The sequence below is a fragment of the Botryllus schlosseri genome, chromosome 12 (assembly GCF_051294905.1).
Source record: "Botryllus schlosseri isolate E-star chromosome 12, Bs_hap1, whole genome shotgun sequence".
Taxonomy (NCBI): domain Eukaryota; kingdom Metazoa; phylum Chordata; class Ascidiacea; order Stolidobranchia; family Styelidae; genus Botryllus; species Botryllus schlosseri.
In genome coordinates, this window is record NC_137247.1 from 15,348,659 (window position 1) to 15,370,164 (window position 21,506).

General features: G+C 40.0%; 2 protein-coding genes across 2 annotated transcripts in view; both read right to left on the reverse strand.

Moving 5' to 3' along the window:
* Positions 1-320: 320 nt before the first annotated feature.
* Positions 321-3,380, reverse strand: LOC145452557 (uncharacterized). Its single transcript, XM_080330725.1, has 4 exons — positions 3,167-3,380; positions 2,007-2,084; positions 1,721-1,944; positions 321-680 (listed from the first exon to the last, which is right to left on the reverse strand). Exons 1-4 carry the CDS (start codon positions 3,360-3,362, stop codon positions 474-476), a joined length of 705 nt encoding a protein of 234 aa, XP_080186851.1. The 5' UTR covers positions 3,363-3,380; the 3' UTR covers positions 321-473.
* A 13,104-nt stretch (positions 3,381-16,484) lies between these two features.
* Positions 16,485-21,506, reverse strand: part of LOC145451734 (uncharacterized) — a 41,192-nt gene continuing 36,170 nt past the window's right edge. Inside the window, exon 4 of the mRNA XM_080329978.1 lies at positions 16,485-16,963. Coding sequence (XP_080186104.1) covers positions 16,757-16,963 — 207 coding nt within the window. The 3' untranslated portion in view covers positions 16,485-16,756. The remainder of the gene's footprint in view (positions 16,964-21,506) is intronic.

Below are 21,506 nucleotides of genomic sequence, written 5' to 3' on the forward strand. Positions count from 1 at the left end.
AATAATAAAACCACCGCTTGAGTCACTCTCAGATGTTTGGATTTTTTAAGTTCTGCTATACGCCGACCCATGTTTACCATATTTTCTTTTCTATTTCCTCTGAGCAGTCAAATCGGCACACTAGCGTGCCGCGGCGCACCGGTTGAGAACGGCTGCCTTATAACTTATCAAAACTAGCGTAGTACTCGAAATCGAACAGAAAGGTTGCATTTATCTTTCCTTCTTTCTAAAATCACTCATATAAGCCCTGATCGATAATGGCAGCGCCATCCGCCTCTGTCATTTAATCTCGTGATCCATTTTTCCCAACAATAATCATATATGATCGGTAAGTATATTCGTTTATTTTAAACTTAATATCAAAATAACTGTGCGCTATTCCAAAATACAACACTTCTGTGATTATATGCGGCGGTAACTACATTTACAAGCTCGCTGCATTGCGAGAACCAAATGAAATATTTTGATCCAAATTAGTGATCGCACGATACTTTTGATTCGCATACGGCTCCATACAATTTGTTAGTCGACCATAAATCATAATATCCTTGATAATCTGTATTCAAATTATCGCATTCGACGAATAATCCGACGTGCGGCCTCGGCGGCGACTTCGGATGAGTTTTGACCCATATGACGTACGGCGCCCATTCTCCATTTGAAAGTTTTACTCTTGTAGTCTGAAAGAAACGCATCCATTGTTCCTGTTTTGTTATTCAAATTGTTTTGACTACTCATTTTACACCAGGCCTATACTTTCTATTATAATTCCTGATATTCGACTCGCAGTAAAGCCCATGACTTATGTGACATATAGATTAGATGAGGAGCCTATGTAATTAAACCGCCAACAGTGGAAAACCTGGAGCCGATCTTGGTCGGATTCAAACTCGAAGCCGCATACCTGCCGCACCCCAAATCACCAATAGGAAGGGACAATTACTATTTCGCCAATCATCACTTAGTGAAGAGAATTTCTTTGGAAATTTGTTGGGCTTGAATATTTTCTTTTCGCGTCGCCAGATTTTCTCGATTTTATAAAGGTACTCCTAAAAATGGAAAAAATACTGAGAAGACGGGCGATTTTTTGAACTAAGAACGCAAGATTTTGACCTAACAACTCAAAATTGCGACATTATTTTACCTGAAAAAAAAAATCAATTTTGACCAAATTTTGACCTCATGCATGCAAATTAGGTGTTTTCACACGCAATGTTAAAATTGTACCACTTATCTTCATTTGTGGTTGTAACTGTCTGTCCAGCAGTTTGTCCTGAAAAAACGTTTTTGACTCAAAACTGAAAAATTTTTACATGAAAAAATCTGACCCTATGAAGAATTCCTGTAGTTGCATCACGTATGGTAGAAATAATTGAAATTTGTTGTAATACAACGAAAAATGCTTTCCTATATTGTGCGTGTCTCGATCGGACGAAAATATAATTTCTAGATGATTGATTATTGTCTTTCCATAATATTGCCTTCACTTAGCCTAGTAATACGGCAATGCGCTTTATTGCGGAGTGCTGCTATCCATTCGGGTGGGCCAATTGTAATTAGTCACTTTGTTGCATGCTTTTGTTTCTTGACCTCCAATCAGGATTTTCGGTGTAGTGTATAGATATTGAAATCGCCACAACGCACCAAAAACAAATTGATTTCGTGAGAAAGATGTTTGAAAACCTCATTAAAGTGCTTTACCAACACGAGCTCCACTTACCGACTCATCGACCGTCATTCCAAGCCACGCGTTGTTGCTACATACCCCCATTGGAGATCTTGAACGAATCAGTGCACGTAACATATTATAATGCTCTTCCCCGTAAACATTTGCCAATTTTCCTTTTGCCTCTTTGCACACCACTTCAGCTTCTCCGAGAGTCATCAGTGCCCGCGAGATGATCAGGGTAAAGCATTTCTGACCGTATAAAACATCACATCTTCCTGTTATGAGAAAATTATGCGGTATAGTAGGTTACCTTGGCGCCAATCAATATCTGGATTACCTTGATTACCAAGAGCGATACTGCGGTGTTTTTCGCGGATTACGTCAGTATTTTCGCTGTCAGTGGGTACATTAGGCTCTGAAAATGTATGAGGTGGTAAGAAACTACACCTGACATCGGACATTGGACGTGGGCACACGGACATGGTCACAAGAGCTGCATCTTCTCTTCGAAATCTTTTAATATTAAAATCATCTGATCAATAGGTATTATGTATCTGAATCCAACCCGGATACATTTTATCGCCGTTAATGGAAAATGCGGGTTGCGATTTACTTTGCAAGCGGTGCATCTTCCTTATAACTGGCGTGTCTCGGGGATTCTGGGTGGTGAGATGCCGAAAACGCCGATAAAAAGCACTATGACCTCAAATCCGAACGTTCGATCGAATGATACTATCGATTCATATTATTCTTAACTCGCGAAATTACATGGCTGATTTAGTCGCAGGAATATGAATTGTGTCTTAGATTTGGCCATTTCCGGAATAGTTATAAATAACGATAGAGGTAGCCTATACTGATCAATATAAATTCAGGCTCTTTCACTGGTATCAAGCTGTGGCAAGCCGAAGAATCAGAAACATTCTGACCGATCTGAGCTGTGCTGATAAATAGTGAGTGATACAAAGAGAGTTGATTTCAATTCGATTATCGCGAAAAATATCGATTAAACCCATGTGTACTTAATCATATTGCTTATTCATGACGGGTGGCGCGCAAATAACTTTAAGAAGACCCGGACCAAACAAACATGAGTCAATAAGGCATTTTACGGGCATGAAGTAGCCTACTGCGCGGCGTACATATGTATTAAACATCCTGCGCGAGAAGCCTCTGAACGCAGAGCAACCCTCGTTGTAATTGTGATACTTCACCGCTAATGAGATGTTCCATTTGTACTTATTAGTTTGTAGTCAGTTTACCGGATTTAGAGGTATGGGTCGTGGCCGTCGCGCGGCATTTCAAAAGCTGATATTCTGTCTCTACCATAAAGAGGCTGGGCACCACTGATGGTACCATCCGTTCATATCAGTCTCCAATTAAATTTCTAGTTCAATGTCATACATATTCATTTATCTGTCTCCACTATTATAAACAGCACGATGTGTAACACCACATCATCATCTTTACATTTTATTGTTATGCTCTGGTACTGACCTTGATTCACTTCTCGGATTGTTTCAATTCCTCCGACAATAGACGAGACGACGCAGAAAACGGTTACAACAAGCATTGTCATCGATCCCATGGCGATAAGTAGATTGATATTTAGAAGTAGATCTTTAGAAGAACATATTTCATAATTATGTTTGATAAAATAGCTACGGAGAGTCATACATGGTGTTTGCGTCATTCCTAAATGTGAAATCGTTGCAAAGAGTATTTATATTAGGTCAGTGGTTTTAACATGTTTATAAGGCGACCCATATTACAAAATAATCAAGTAGGTAAAATTTTGCGACCCAAACAAAATGTCCTCATATTTTTACTGTTGAAATCACCTCATATGTAACACTAATAAGATAGTAGCGCGCGCTTGCTGAGAGTGAGTTTTTTTTTTAATGGAGGCGTAATTTTACTGCGCTCTATATATGGTATCAGGAATTTCTAGTAGTTTGTAAGACACAGTCTCTTCAAAACATTGGCTCTTTATGTATGGAATACCAGTCTGCAAGCTCCGTCATAAAAGGCCTACTTGGGTAATACATATTATACCCCTATTTGATGATGCGACCCGCCGCGTCACCAGAGACTACGAAATTGGCCCGTGAGCAAATTTGAGTTTGAGACCCCTGGTCTAAACGATGATACTCTTGATGCTCTTATGTTTTGCTTCATTATTACAAGGACTAAATGATGTTTGTGTAGCCTGTACAGAGGTGGTCAGTAACGAAGTACTTCTACTTTTTCGAAGTACTCAAGTAGTTTCCATCTACTTCTGGTACTTACTCAAGTAGATATTTCTTTCGATACTTCTACTTCTGCTTCGTAATATTCTGTGAACTACTTACTTACTTTTCGCTATTTTCAGTTTGTCAAGTAGAAGTAGTTTAATCCACCAATAAGAAAGATGGCCGAAGGAATTTCGGAGCTGTTTTCACGTAGTACCAACATTTAATTTTCATAATAGTCATGTAATACCCATAATTTTCGTTGCGCTTCGCGCACAGTAAATATGGAGTGGCAAATCTGTTTTAACGAGAGTATCGCTGAATATAATTTTGATACCGGATTGCGTGGTTCCGTTCACACCGCATTGTCGCCTATATCAAATATTTCATCACAGTAAGTATGCCCCCCATAACGTTTGAAACTATCGTTTCGCAATCTAGCAATTACCTATTATACCTAGTAGCCCTTGACGTGTTATAATCTGAAAAAAGTTTTCTTTGACTTTTTTAACGTTGGACCTGTTTTAGCAGACCACCGTTGAAACTTTCGGGACAAAAGACATGAAATGTATTTTCCGCATTTTAGAAGTAGTATTTGTATTTTTATTTCAATTACGAGTAGGCCTACTATAAGTTGAGTTCTAATTATAGTTTCAGTTCTTTTGTTTGGCGAACGTACATGTTGAAGTATAAAAGCAAGTGTAGTAATGCATTATATATTCCGAAAATAAAGCTATACACTATATGACATGTTTACGATCCGCTATATTTTAACTAACGTATACTAATCACGCAGTGCTAAAGCCGTATCTGACACAACTTCTCCGTATTGCTCTTCGACTGAACTAGGGGCCTTATAATATGGAGGAGGGTGCCATGCCATGATATTCTCTAAAATCGGGTGTTCGAGTACGCAAATGATTAGTATCGCATTTCCATATCAATGCTATCATTTACATCCCATGATGTGAACGACTGCTTATTCTGTCAAAAATTGACACCTCCTGGGATGCATCAATATGAATCAAGCATTCTCTACACCTTTGGCGTAGCGCCATTTGCAGTTTTTGACAGTCCAGGCGAACGAATTACGATCGTTTTCACAACTACTTACTTACTTGAGTAGATTTAAAGTCAGTAAATTCTACTTCTACTTCAAGTAGTTTTAGGTTGCTATTGAAAAAAGTACTTCTACTCGTACTTGAGTAGATTTTTCCGTCGCTACTTCTACTTCTACTTGAGTAGCTTTCTTGACTACTTTGACCACCTCTGAGCTTGTATGTGTATGTTACTACTTTTCTAATCCCGGAGAAATCCCTGGACTGAGAAGCGAAAATTCCGGGATATCCCGATCCCGGGATTTCAAATTTAATCCCGAAGTCCCAACCCTACTCTATACGCTTTCAATCAGAATTATTGTTATTTTTCAACCTCACAAACAATATGCTTTAAAACATGCGACCCGAAAAATATTCAGGCGATACAAGTTTAAGCCGCGACCCATGCGTGGAAACCACTGTATTATAGGCTACATTCCAACCTTTTCACTATCACGGACCGGTCAGATATCTCATTGGCGCTACAATATATATTCCTAGTTCGCAAGATATCGTGAATTTCAAAGCTTGCCTGGGTCATTAACAATTATAGAATCGTGCCCGCGTTTCTGAAATATAATCTACACATGTTGTTAACTCGCGTGTAAGGCTTCATTGTATTACTTCTACATCAGACAAAAAGTAACTATTCGAATAAGACTTCCATAGAAAGGTTTCAAAAGAGGATATGAAGGTCTATACTAAATTCTCTCCAGTGGAATTGTAGCACTGACCACTTTGTGCTAAACCAATGGTCTTCAACTTTTTTCGGAATGATTCACTGTTTGAACGTTTACACAAAAGTTATAAACCCCTGTAATAGCAAGGACTGAAAATTCATCATCAGCTGCAAGGTGCATTAAGTATTGGTCCCTGTATCTGGAACACCACTAGAAGAACCGCCTAGAAGAAGTACAGTATGTGGTACACCCATGAAAAGTTCTGGTACACTGGGATAAAGAGCACCGTTCTAAACAATGTAATCGATCTAGAGCAGAAGAGGGCAAACTACGACTCGAAATAACATTTTTACGGGCCATGAAAGCCCCAAGAAACGCTTTAAAATTGCTGATGACATGAGCGGTAAAAACCTAATTACTGTTACTTAAATAACCTGGGGGAAGCGAGTGGCGCAGTGTGCTAAGCGACACCGTCACGACACCAATATTTGATGGTTCGAGTCTCGGCTGTGTAATGTTCTATAAATCGGAGGCTGGAAAGAAAGGAAAGGAAAGGAAAGGGTGCAGTTGATTTTTGGCCTTGATTTTTTTGCGGCATATACACCGACTCATGACACGATCTCTGCATATGCATACCATGAGTGCATGACGGCTTATGCCGCTGGACAACGAAGGTATAGACATATGCTTTCACGGCTTTTTAAGTCTTGCACCACCCCTCCATACCATCCCGGTAATGCATTAGCGCCAAGCAGGGAAGTCATGGATACCAGTGTTGCTAATACGGGCTTTGGTCTGACCCGGCCGGGGATCGAACCCACGGCCTACCATCCAAGAAGCCGGACACTTCACCATTACGCTATCTGAATCGGTTTATCTGGGCTCTGTTAACGCAGCGTCTTGAAAATGCCCACAGGAAGAATAAGCCGAGCTCCGAAGTCGGCAGCAGAGACCATGCAGCAAGAGGACACATTCAAGCGAGAGCGAATGGAAGAGTATATATATATACAAAAGTGAAGAAACTGGACTTTCCTAATGCATTGTCGTGGCGCACAAGGCCTAAACAGGCGATAAGCGCCACTGTCGTTGTTGTGTGATAATAATAATAATACTAATACAGGCGTGGTAAGCAAAAAACTCTGGAGACATATCCAAAAGATTTCGGGTAACGTTCGATTCGACATGATCCAAAAGATCACGTTATTGACCACTGTGCATATTCTTCGGAAGGCCTTGAATGCACCATCGGACTAAAATTACACTTGTGCACAGCATAATTTCTGTAATTTCGATACTTCAATTTCAATCATATCTACCTCTGCTCTGTAAACCTTGCCAACTCTTCATCGACCGCAATTCTGTAATCTGACTTCGCAAATGAACGAGAAGATGGCATCTATTAGCCTACATAGTGACACGGTAAGCAATTTTCTGAAGCGCCTCTAACGGGTACATGGTTAGGTTATGATGCTGTCAGTATATGTCATGAAGTTGAACCAAATTTAGAATCAGCAAATCTATGAAGAAAATACTGACTGCGGGTTCAAATTCCCATCCTGAACCAAGAATCGGCCCAACCGACTATGATCAAATAAAAAAATGCGTTTTGGCTTTTATTCTCAATTTTACTATAGTGCTGGTGAATGGATTCAGATTCATTCTGCCCACCCCTGATGTGATATTCTTATCAATGATTTAAGTAGCAACCAGCTGCCGCTGGCTATGTACACTGCACAGTGCACAATGCACTCGCTTACAGGTAGACATATACATGACAAATATGAATTGTGTTTGAAAGGCGCACTTCACATGCAGCAACCACAACAGTAGGCCTCATGCTCTTGCGGAAAGCATAAATCGATCAAAATTAGGTAGGAGGAACGAATGAATGTCACTCATTCGACAGGACGCAAGCCGCGTAAACATACCACGCTGGGATGTACAGACAGGAACGTAAGTTCTATGCGTCGAAAGAGACATGATATACAGCTACTGAGCTCGAGCCATGTTCAGTTAACCACTTTATATATATTTTGAAACCACGAAGTTTCTTTGCACAAGTGATAAACTCTATATATACCAATATTGTCAAACATGGCATTTGCTAATTACACAGACGTTCCGAATATCTCTCCCTCACCTATGTATTCTCATGTAGCCCCAGCCCAGAAATGGCTTGAACAGATACTAAAAATCGAGACCTTAATCCGAATTCAAATTTGGACACGGAGGTTTCAAACGTTTTGTAACTAATCGCCAATATATTTTGTGAAATAAATTACTATGACTCCAACGCTGCCGTATTTTCAGACAACCTATTTGAAATGACCGGTATCGCGAAGATTATCAGCACGCAGTGTTGGGATCAAGTCCCTATATCCTCAAGTCATGATTCATATCGACTCATCACAAATTTGGACTTGAGTCAAGTCACAAAGTCATGTGGAAATTTCGGCGGACGAGGCATGTTTCAAGTCATTGCATTTTGCAAGCTGTTTGAAACACAGAGTGAGTCGGTATTAAGCCTGAATAAAAAACAAGCTTTCTGGATTTCACTCAGCATGAATTCGGACTTTCAGCTTCAATAGCCTTACTACTTTCACATTATCTTTGTGGTCACAACTTCTTGAAGCCGAACGTGCCGTTAACCCCAGAAATTTTGCATTAAGCGTGCAGAGACACATTCTCATATTGTATGTCACAATGCAACCGCGACCTTTATTTATATAGGTGACATTTTTGCCCTTCCCGCGGATTTGAAGTCTGCGTAAACTGTCTCATGAGCATATATTTAGTGCATCATACAAAATACGTTTCACTCGAGGGGTTCCAAGACCGTTGTAATCTATATATAATAACTTATATGACAAGGAGGTGTCGCAGCCGTCGACGTAGACCAGGGGTGGCCAACCTTTTCGGCCAAAGGGCCACATGAGATTTGCGAACCATTCCACGGGGCACTTGAATGTTGATGACCATTGCCATTTTTATCGTCATATAGGAGCGAATCGGATTAGGTAACTGTTAAAACTAGACTTACATGACTACGCATCAACAAAAGCGGTAAAAATTATATATGGCATGAGAAGTTAGTGTGCAATCATTTTCGCGCGAAGCGCGCAAATTATTCAAAGTCAATTAATGAATTTGGTAAATAATATTGATACTTGTATATATTGCGGGTCGCGTCTGTATACCTTTGGGCTCATTTGGCAAGGATAGGATTATTCGGCGCTTGGACATATCAATCTCGAAGATTTCGGCGTCCATGCGTCTATATTTGTGCAGAAGTGTCATCGGCGACGGTCTTTCTGCGAGTGCAGACGCGAAGTCGCATATTGGACGACCGTTCTATCATAATTGCGAATATAGTCAGACTCAATTCTGTATATTTTGCGTAATTTAATTTTTAATTTTCAGGAGGAAGAGAGAGATAAGAAATCGCGTGAAGTTCTACTATATGGCCAATGGTCATATAAGAATAGCTATTAAAAAATGTTGCTGGCCCCCGACTACGCCAATGCGCCTGAACCGATATTTTAGTCATGAACATCCCAAATTTCGCGGTCAGGTTAATCAAATTTTTGGTTGGCCTTACAAGCTCAAAATTAATTGCTTGAGTCATTTATTTTTTGCAAATATAACTAATTTTGCGAGTTAACTCGCGGGACACTCAAAACCTTTTTGCGGGCCACATTTGGCCTGCGGGCCGCGGGTTGGCCGCCCCTGACGTAGACTCTCGATATCGAGTGGCAGTGCGCATAACCCCATATAGTCCGTATTCTGTTTCGAATCGCTGAAAGGGACCCGGTTAAGAACCACTGCTCTAGTACCATGCTTGTAAAAAACGGTAGCCTTCTTTACATTTTTGGATTTATTTCAATTTTTGAAGGTTCACAAATTTTACCGATCCGCGAGTTGAAAAGGTAGAGAATCACTGCTCTAGTACCATACTACTACCATAACAAAATATTGGGTATTATTATTTTGAATTTATTTCAATTTTTTGACGGTCCAGCGGTTCACCGAATATTTTTTGAAATTTTTTGAATGTTTTGATTTTTTTTTGTAAAAGGTTGAGAACCACTGTTGTAGACACAAGCAAATCTCACGACTCACTGCGATTGGGTTACGTCATTTTTTCTATTTTGCCAAAGGAAATTTACCGCACTGAATAGCTTGCCGAACGCGAAATTTGATAAAATAGATATCAATCGAAATCTACCGTGGCACTAATTGCGAAAATGTAAATGTTATTCTGCTCGCGGTCCTGGAACTCTCAAAATTAGGATCTAATTTAGCAATGTATTGGAGTTTGGCATTGTGACGATACAATGTCACCTGGAGTAAGATGCCGCAGCTCACCAGCAAGTGAGGAGGAACGCAAACCGCAAGTGCATAGGCCATTGTTGTGCAAGCGATTGAGCAAAGAGCATTAACAGTCTCACTCTCGATGCGCTGTTGTGCACATGCCCCTGAGCTGCGGTATCTTATTCCAGACGACATTGTTGCGTCACAATGCAAAACTCAGTTACAATGCGAAATTAGAGGCTGATTTTGAAATCTTCCAGGACCACGAACAAAATAAAATTTACATTTTAGTGCTGTAGCTTTTGATTGATTCGATACCAAATTTATCAAATTTTGCGCGCGGCAAGACATTCTAAATCAGTGGTTCACAACCTGGGGGCGCGCCCCCCTTGGGGGGCGTGAAAGCATCTGAAAGGGGGCGCAAAGAAGCTGTCAACTGAAAAAATGTTTCGCGCTCTGCGCGATTTACCTCCAATTCACGCGGGTTTCTCTATATATAGACCGAATTTCATATTTTTTCAATTCTCTCATCAACATCATAACCTTCCATGCCATCAAACAATCTGTTGGGGTTCCTAGCATCCCGGTTGGATTTGGTGATATGACGATAAGGGGGGAGCGAAATTTTTCACTATCATAAAGGGGGGCGTGTCTAAAAAAGGTTGAGAACCACTGGTCTAAATAATGCTGTAAATTGTCTATGGTCAAATGGAAAGAATGTTATAACCCAATCGCAATTAGCGGTGAGAATTGCTAGCGTCCACACCACTGTAGGACACTATGATGCGACTGTTTGTAACCAGATATGTAAATGTGTTTTGTATCGACTCGTAATTTACTAATTTTCCTCTGAATTTGATATACGAACAATCGAACATGCCTCTGTAAACCCCGTGGTTCCAAATCTTATCATTGTCCTTCCGTTTTGAAAATATTTAGTAGCGTTTCGCGAAAATGGAAGTTAGCTATTGTGGCGTAACAGTAACAACAATAACGAACTTTTAAAATTGCCGGTGAGGAGGGGAGACTATATTTGCCCGTGACCAGAATTAAATGGGATCCTAATTAAATACCCGACAATCATTACAGTAGTTTGTGGTTTGAAAAGGATTGATTAGTATCTGCAATACGGAACTACGCATTTCCTTGGCAAATCGCAAGCCGAATCGTTATCCCCATTGCATTGCACTGATACATATTCATCAGTTGGTGTGAAACAATAGGATTAAAATGATAAAGCTGTCTCGTATCCTCGTCATGAGCCTGCCGTGCTTGGGAGATTTCCATGATACATCCGTGGTGTTCAATGCCGAGATTTCTTGGGTAATTTGGCTGTAGCGATGAGCCATGTTCGCTGAATTCACAGAATGTACTCATAATGAGGTTTCGATCGTTAACAACGTTGGACATGACATATAAAGTGGATGAATAAGATGAGGATTGTCGTAGGATAATCGTCAATATGCAGTCGATCGCTTAACTGTGAAGGAAATATCTAGATTCTGCCATGTAAGGGCATTTTCGATTAGTAAAGCAAAAATAATGAATGAGAAATGTCCGTGATAGACTATAGTAAATGACCATTGAGCATGTTGTAGCAGTCGAAACGCAAAAGATAATGGAAGATGCCTTCAATTGTAAATCAAATAGCAGGCGTCTTGAATTCTGCACTGATAGTTTTTTGTATCGGTCAATATTTTGTACCTCTCAATTTAGGCCATATATACGAAGTACCACGCTAATCAGTATACTTGCATTCTGTAAAATGTTTGCTCGTTAAATGTTGAGAGGCATTTCCACCAACTATATTAAGAGCATATACTACTAGCCAACAAGGATTTTATAGCTACTTTCACTCTACCTTTATAGAGCAGACGGCACGTCTATCATAGGCAAATCACCTACTATTTATCCCGCAAACTTAGCGATAAGAAAAGACGCCTAATTGAGTAGATTGCTAAACAGTCTGTTGTCTTATGCGTAACTAATCACGTGATCAAAGTACTGCAGTACCAATGGCGCAATCGTCTCTCTAGTATCTATTTAAGTAAAATGTAGGAATGTGGGTGTATATAACTATAGATAACTAACCTACGGATAGATGCGCATCACGTGGTTCACGGTCGAGTGATGCTACAGTCGCAGATTTGTTGTCGCTCCAGAGCACGAAACGGCAACGTAATTGCTAATCCCATAGATGACCACCCGAGCGCTCAAATTTAATAAAGTTGATCATATTTGAAAGCTACAGTCGCGCTGATTCTGACAATATACATCAAAATCTGATCAGGGCAATGTAACACCCTCGAAATACCCCTTCACAGTCTGAAAATTGGCATTGTTCTAAACCAGTGGTTCCCAACGTGGGCGATATCGCCCCCCAGGGGGCGATTTGGCGGCCTAGGGGGGCGAAAATGACGAAGGGGGCGATTGGGGGCGAAAATGGACAAATGGGGGCGACATGGGGCGAAAATAGCGAAGGGGGCGATAGGGGGGCGATGACGCGTTAAAACGGCTATATTGGAGTCAATTCGGAGAAATGACCTTTTTTTATTTATTTTTTGGTCAACCCACGGAAATTTGGTTGCACTTTTTTTTTTAGTCAACCCGCCGATGACTACAGATTGGATACCGATTTTTCGGTTCACAAAATCTGGGGGGCGATGATCGGCGTTGAGCTTGAAAAGGGGGCGATGAGTTGAGGTTCTAAACATCCGCGACGACGCAGCACAATGACCATAACCATGGTCCTTGCGTGGTTGCGATTGTTCAGAACAATGCCGACTTTCAGACTGCGAGGCGTACTTCGATGGTGTTCCATTGCCCTGATCAGATTTTGATGTATATCTTCAAAATCAGCGCGACTGTAGCTGTCAAATAAGATCAACTTTATTAAATTTGAGCGCTCGGGTCGTGATCTATGGGATTAGCAATTACGTTGCCGTTTCATGTTATGACGCGACAACAAATCTGCGACTGTAGCATCACTCGACCGTGAATCAAGTGATGCGTATCTATCCGTAGGTTAGTTATCTATAGTATAACCGAAGTTTGTGTACCCAAAGACTTCAATATGAATGGCTTCTTACTATCACATTGCTTGAGTACTGCAGTACTCACACCCACAACCCACTCCTCGGCTACGAGTGGCACCTTTCCACACTAAACTATGAATTTGAATAGGTTATCATCAGCATTCCAAATGTCACGTCCAAATAGCGAAATAAATTCTGAGTTGAATGATTAATGAATAAACTGTGAAAATAGTGAATAAACATAGTTAGCGCTGTTTATTTGATTACATCGTTATGTAATTTGACTTTGGGGATCCGCATGAACATTGCATTTCCTGAAGTGATCCTTGGCTTCAAAAAAGTGCGAAAACACTGTTTTGCATCACGAACTTTCGCAACTGCATACCACGATTTATGCATAACATATTTTTACTGATAAATAAATCCGATCCGAAGATAAATGTTATACTTCAAGAAAGTCAATGCAAATTATGAATTTTTAAGAGTAAGTTTTGGTGGCAGATATAGATTACTCAGAGCTTACTGACTGAAATCAAGAACCAAATTTGGTTTGCTGCGTTTTTAGGTAATGTAACAGTGGAAAAAAATGTTTTTTCTTAAGAACAAAAGCTTTTCGTTTCAAAGCGATGAAAAGACGTTGCAAGGCGCGAACTATAGTCAAAACGCGGCTTCGGAGCCGCGTAGTTGCAGACGCTTGTCCGAGATTAATGAACAATGTCAGTAATCTACAAGAGGTATGGTTTCTATACGTCCCCATTTTTGAGGATTTGTCCTCCTTTTTTAGGAAATCAAAAATGTCCTCCGATGACGCCCAAGTGACCTCCTTTTTGGCAATTTGACCTCCTCTGTAGCTTTGAAATCTAGTCCATTGTACAGCAGGCGCAATTGAAAAACGCCCTAACTTTCGCGAAATCTGGCATGTGGACGTTTGAGCGGGTCTCACATTAGTCGGACTAAAAAAGTAAATCTTCTTTTTTTAGTCAACACAACAGTATTAGATGTATTATAATGTGGATCTTTTCATGATTAGAATTGTGAAAAGGACTTTTTTGTAGTCAACGCAAGAGTGTTTCGCGTAAAATTATTCAAATCACCCGTTTGCTAGTCCGGTAATTCAACTTTTGTGATTTATAAAAAGTCCCCTCTTTTCCGTATCCCAAAATTTGGTAACTCTATAGTTAAGGTGAGCACTTTTCGCTGTATGTAGTACAGACGTACATTTCTACAGATAGAATACTGAACAGTAGCTTGCTTCAGCGTAAGCTCTAATCACATCGTTTGCAGTCAAGGTAATTCGTGAAGTAACAATAATGTGGGCCCAGTAAGCCCTCTGGCTGGACGCACAATCGTCGAATGATTGGTTGCTCTCACAGGTCACACAAGCGCAGCTCGAACATACATAAGGTACAGCAATTTAATCGACGGCGTTTACTTGATTTGATATTTACTTGGAAATTTCGCTTCTAGTCACAAGGGAAATCCATATTTCTGAAAGGCCCCGTCAAGTCAAATTAAGTTAAGTTGTTTTTGCAAAATGACTTGAGTGAAGTTATGTCACGTGAAATAGTTACTCGAGTCGAGTGATGAGCTGAGTCGTCCAAAACTGCGAGTCAGTGGCCCTAACAAGCGATTTAGTATATTTGCAACCGCAAGAACACAACGTTCTCAAAATTAAATGAGAATTTTGGCGATACAAGCATTTTCTCAGGCTTCTGTTGAATGTCGTATCTTGTTACCACCATAATGCAGCCAGTGATAAGGAGTTGAAATTCATGCAATTTGGAATTTAAATGTTAGGAATAGGATTACTGCACAGTGTACACTGTACAAGTATGGTATTTCTAAAAAATAGTTCACGGGTAGAGTGCTCACAGAAGTCATATTGTAAGCGCTAACCTGTGAATTATCAACGTAATAATACCGAACACGAAGCTGTGCAGAAAATTCGTACCATTCTGTTCTTGCGGCGTCGTTACAAAAAACCGATGAATAGACTCGATGAAGGGGTGAATGAGCATAGGGTGTTTGAAGCAGTGGTTCCTAACCTTTTTATGGTCAAACCCAAACTTTCTATTTGAATATGTCATGCGACACGGCCCACCTCTGAATCTGGTAAGCTCGTTTCTGAACAAAATGTCATCCTATAAGCCTTGAGTTACTCTCGGCCTTTCAGGAAAACTGATTGCTAGGTAAAAGTCACCTCCAGACAAAAGCAACGGAAACTCCAGGGGCCTCGAACACCTGTCTGAAGGCCCTTATCCTAAAGGGTGACAGCCGAAAGATCAAAATCGAACATTATTACATTAGTCACTAGGCTGATGTGGGTGTACGATTAAGATACCTTATTAACAGGTCGTTTTGACATCCTCGTATCTGTTTGCATCTGGTTGTGTCGCCGCCTATTTTCAATGTACCGACTGCAACCGACACTGTTGTTGTAACTGGCAAAGATATTGTTTCTATGTGGTATTCACTTGCTAACATCATCTCATTTTTGTTTTCCTTATTCTATTTTTCAACTAACATTCGTTACAGCGAAATCATGTCGACACAGTGTGTCTGATACTGGTATAATCAGACCAGATACGGTCGGATACTCATATTTCAGAATCCGATTCATCCTGCTCCGGCTAGAAATTTAAAAGTCAGAGTCCGAAAAAATCCGGAAAATCTCATGCAAATTTTATTTTATAATGTAGTGGAAAAATCCTGCTAAGATCATAGTTTCAAGGAAACCCCAAATCCGGGTTCAGTTCGGCTACGTTCAAAATCGATGAAATCCTGCCCGTACTCTGGTTTCTAAACCCGACCGTGGCCACATCTGTATCAAACAAGTTGACTTCGCATCGATCATACCAATATCAGATACCAAATAATATGCATGCGTATTTTGCCAGTTTCGTCTTCGTTGTCGTCCGTATACTATATTTCGGCTGCATTAAAATAAAGAGTCTTTCACTCTCCGTGTGTAACTTCGACTCTGAAACCTATAAGCAGTCAATCTCCTAACATTTTCTTCAATATACTTCGACTCCGACATTCCTGTGTATCCCCTCGGAAAATGATATACGCTTATGTCATATTTTGTTATTATTATAACCAAGTGATTAAAATTGTTTTATTCAATTTAAATATAAAATTGTGCCCACAGATAGAAATAAAATCGGGAAGACTCAAAAACTTGATAGCTATTGCAGATGCAACGGCACTTTGACATTTGAGTGCATTTGGTTCGATTTTAAAGTAGTTGGGATCGGAGTCGGAACAATTTAACAAACTCCGAATGCTACTCTAACTGGAATGTTTCCCCAGCAATAACCCCGACTGCCACTCTAAAGGACGGTAAAAGCCTTTCTGACTCCGAGGCAATAAAAAGAATGTTTAACGAAAATCCGACTCCGACTCCACGGCCCATATGTGTCTTAAGCGGATGCAAATATGTAAGCCTGTAACCATACGCTAATCCCAGCTTCGTATCTGAAATCAGTCTGAGACTTTCTCTACAAAGTCAGCGTCAACTACCTCTTAAAACCATTCTCGTGTCTAATTTTTCCAACAATAGTCAGAGACTATCCGTAGCCATATTTATTTATTTATAAATTACTTTCGACTCAATGGTGTATCTTATCTCCTGACCGTTACAAAATACCAGGCGTCAGCAACTAAACTTCATGATAATAACATTTCCAAAAGAAGCTACCTGCACAAACCAAATGTAATATTTTACTCTCAATTAGCGCTCCCATGGAACTTTTGATTCACATAGGGCTCCTTGGATCCTATTGGACGACCACTCATCCGCATATCCTTGCCAATTATTATCGGAATTGTCGTACTGGACGAAAAATCCGATGTATGGTCTCGGTGACTCGTGCGGTGCTCTTACGACCCATCTGATGTACGGCGCCCATTCTCCATTTGAAAGCTTTACTCTTCTAGTCTAAAAGCAACGCATCAGTTGGTGATATTTTGGTATTAATGGTGCTTCAGTCACATTGGTTAATTTTAGTGTTAGGAACAAGTCACTATACCTTCGAGTCACAATTCATATCGACTCGTCGCACATTCCGATTCGAGTCAAGTCAAGTCAATCAATCAATCTTTGATGGTGTCTCGAGTTGAGTCACTGAATTATGTAGGGGACTCAAGTTAGATCAAGTCAAGTGAAATTTCCGCAGTACGAGGCATAATATAAAAAAATCGTCGAATATTGGGAATCGGGTAACGAATGTGGAGTTAATTATGATTGCAAAAGGGCGTTGTATCGCTCGCACATATATAGAACTACTGAACTATGTTGGTAACTGTTCCAAAGTCAACACTTTACAGCAGAGTAGTGATGTTGTGAACGTCTAACGACACCTATAATATATCACCATCGATCAGTGGTCGGCAATCTTTGTAAGAATCCACCCAAAAAATTAATCAGCATTTATATGCGACACCATTTTTAATAAGTTTCAATTAACACGCGAACATGATTTTACGTCCACAATATTGTCAATTTGCATTGACCTTTATTTTCCATTGCGACGGTTGTGGCAGTTTTTGGAGTAGCGGCTTGATTTTACATAGTTTGTCATGCTCTAAATTTCCAATCGATTAGGATGTTATGTTTTAATATAGGGTTACACACTCATAGCGTCGAGTCCGGTTTCAGTCAGCCATGTGGTTTAAGACGGAATAAGGCATTGAATAACCATAATTTGACATAGTTGGGCACGTTGAGTGCTTTGGCATGCAAACGTAGAGGTGAGGCAGAGACTGGCCAATGGGTTGCGGGCTTGAGTCCGACCGAGGTCGACTCCGGAATACCTATATCATAGTGTTGGAGGCTCCTCCTCGCCATCTAATCCATGTAAGCAATGTTTCATAAAACACTAAAAGTGGGCTCTGCTACAAGTCGGCAGCTACGGAATATAAATGAAGAATATTGGCGATGCTCAAATGACCATAGTAGTCGACAAACTCTATGAATACCGTAAACAAACCTTCTCGATTTACGACAGCGAAGGATTAATGTGGATTGTTGTGGATTGCAGGGCACGCTGGGATCAGTGGAAACGAGGAAGCCGACCGGCTAGCAAAAACAGCCTCTTCCTCGTCCAATATCGCCCAGGAATTGCCGATATTATCAAAACACGAGGTCCGGAAATCATCCAGCGGCACTGCATGGTTCTATGAGACAAAGAATTTCAAGCATTCGACAGCGGACGTCATATAAAATTTTCAAGCCATCCATTGGGAACAAACCGCCGGCACGCAGAAACCGCGTAAAAGAAAGTATCCTTTTTCGTCTTCAGTCCGACTACTATCGTCTGAATAGCGATTTGTTTAGAATAAGGTCAGTGAAATCTCTGCTTCGCTAGCTTTGTCGTTATCCGGAAACCACCGAACATTTTTTGATCCACTGTTCGAAATATGATTTCCATCGTAATTTATTCATTGCTAAATCTGCTGAATTGACTGTTGAATTCCGTATTGAAATCCTCCTCAGCGAAGATGAAATCACCCCTTTCACAATTGAATTTGTGTTATCCTGCAACCGTAATTTGTGAATGGCGGTAAATGTTTTATTTTTAACCGCTCCGAAATTTTCTTTTTCTGGCCTTGGTATTCCTTCGTTTTACTTATATGCTATATTTTAAATGTTATGTCTATCCAATACGTACGCCATCATCGACTGCTTTTTATTTCTTAGGCCATGATCGACCATGTTGCAAAAGACCAACAGTTAATCAGCGCCGAATTTTTCCTTCAATAAACAACAACAACAACAACAACAACAGCCATAAACAAACACTCGACACCTCTATTGTGGGGGGATGGCGTAGTGGTATAATCCATAGCTTTGGATTCGCGTCCGACCGAGGTTGACTTGAGAATTCCTCCGTGTTGGAGGTAGCCTCCTCCTCGCCCTATTTCCCGCGTAAACCTAGACGTGGGCCGTGCTACAAGTCGGTAGTTACGAAATAAAAATGAAGAAAATTGGTCGGGGGTAAATGACCAGAGGAATTGACAAGCACCACGAATGCCACAAAAAAACCGACACTTCTGCTTCGTGGATCCCTGATTAAGACTTTACCTATATCGTTTTCGATTATTACTAGGGCGATTTTTTTTTGACATGTCAAAAAAAGTCAAAATTAGGTCAAAATTGTAGCGTTAGGTCAAAATTTGTCAAAATTGTTTACAAAGTCAAACATTTGTTGACCTCTGAATTTCGTTTGTATCGTAGATTTTGTGCGGTCGGTGAACTTATCACTTGATATTTTACAGCTTCTAGCCTACTTTATAGGCCTACTGTTGTAAACGGCCCATCGTCTGCTCATTGTGAATTATAAACGATCAAATGAAACAAATACTGACATGGTTTTATGGTCAACGTACCGCAATATCCTAACTGAAGCAAGACTGCTTAGTGCTTATGGACATTGCATGATTCTTATATCAAGAAGCGCAAGCTAAAAAAATTGTGATACAGACAACATTGTCAGAATGAAGCAACACGGTGTGTCACCAGCAGTGTGCACACAACTTCAGTGTTGTCAGCCAACAACCGCTGCTGTTTAACGTTCTTTTTCCATTCTTGGCAAGCTACTTAGTAAGGACAAACACTTTCTACCCGAGAATGTAGGAAAGTAAGCTATCTTTCGTTCGTTGTACTACAACAAATTTTAATTATTTCCACCATAATACGTAATACGGAATTCTTCATAGGGCCAGATTTCGTTAAAATACTAGTTTTTTCATGGGCTTCTTGGAGGTACAGAACTTCAATATACAATTGAATAGTATGTTCATATTGAAATGAACCCGAATATTTTCGGCTGACACTCGTCAGGGGTAATCGTCAGCAACTAGTAGAGAATTGGAAAGAACATGGTATATCAACAATCGTATCACAAAATTTGACGTCACCAGCATGAAAGAGAGGGCGTTCAATGTACTATTTTTAGTTGGTACACAAACTCCTTTTGTTGACAGAGTTTTGGTTGGTGTATTTTGATAAAAGTCGACTCCAAGGCACACAAATGACGTCATATTTTGTGATACGATTGTTGATATACCATGTTCTTTCCAATTCTCTACTAGTTGCTGACGATTACCCCTGACGAGTGTCAGCCGAAAATATTCGGGTTCATTTCAATATGAATATACTATTCAATAGTTTTTTCATGTAAAAATTTGCCAGTTTTTGTGCTCAAAACGTTTTTTCAGGCCAATCTACTTTGTAAGGACAGACAGTTCCAACCAGAAATTAAGATAAGTAGTACAATTTTGACATTATGTGCGAAAACACCTAATTTGCATACGTAAGGTCATAATATGGTCAGATTTCCGTTTTTTTAGGTAAAAAAAAGTCAAAATTTAGATTTTTTAGGTCAAAATCTTCCGTTTTTTAGGTCAAAAAAAAATCGCCCTAATTATTACATAACACTGGTTGCACTTGTATCCAAGCACAGATACGAATTTGAATAACTAATTCAGGTGACCTGTTGGGAGGACTCGAGTCATGTCAAGTCATACAAAAAAGTTGAAAAATGACTTGACTTAAAAATGACTTGACTTGACTCGGCGCTTCAGAAATATGGATTGACTCCTGACTCGGAACAAAATTTACTGTTCAATTTCAAGTCATCGAATAAACGGTTTCAATTAAATCACTGTATTTTGTTTCTGTTCGAATTTGCGATACGCCGGTGTGACTTGTGAGAGCAACCATAAGTAATCACGAGGGCAATTTTTTGACCTAAAAGGGAAAGATTGTGACCTACAAATCAAAGTTTTGACATTTTCTTACCTAAAAAACTTAATTTTGACCTCACGTAAGTAAATTATGTGTGTTTCCTACATAATGTTAGAATTCTACTACTTATCTTCATTTCTGGTTAGAACCGTCTGTCCTTATGAAGTAGGACGGTCCGAACTACTTATTTGACTTGAAAACTTACAAATATTTACATGAAAAAAACTTAATCTTTCCGACATCTGGACCTATGAAGAATTCCAGTAGTTACGTCACGCATTATGGCAGAAATAATTAAAATTTGCTGTAGTGCAACTAAGGATACTTTCATGCATTTTCTGGTAGAAAATGTCTGTCCTTCTAAGTAACTTGCCAAGAATGGAAAAAGAACGGTCAGCAGCAGCAGTTGTGGGCTGGAAATACTGAAGTTGTGCGTACACTGCTGGTGACACAGCGTGTTGCTTCATTCTGACAATGCTGTCTACATCAAAATTTTTCATCATGTGTTGCTTGAAATAAGAACCAATGCCCACGCGGTACGTTCAGCATAGCACCATATCAACCTGTTTGTTTCATTTGGCCGTTAATAATTCACCATGAGCACATAATGGGACGTCTACAACGGTGGGATTATAAAGTAGGCTAAAACTGTAAAATGTCAAATGATAAATTATCCAACAGTGCAAAATTCACGACACAAAAGAGATGCGGGTGGCAATTTTTTTGACTTTAT

Bases quoted from the DNA above. Each gene is read 5' to 3' on its own strand.
- LOC145452557 (XM_080330725.1), bottom strand. From the start codon at position 3,362: ATGACGCAAACACCATGTATGACTCTCCGTAGCTATTTTATCAAACAT. The intron at 2,085-3,166 runs GTCAGTACCAGA...ATACATTTTCAG, and splicing joins AATCCGAGAAGTGAATCAAG to AGCCTAATGTACCCACTGAC. The intron at 1,945-2,006 runs GTAATCCAGATA...TTCTCATAACAG, and splicing joins TATCGCTCTTGGTAATCAAG to GAAGATGTGATGTTTTATAC.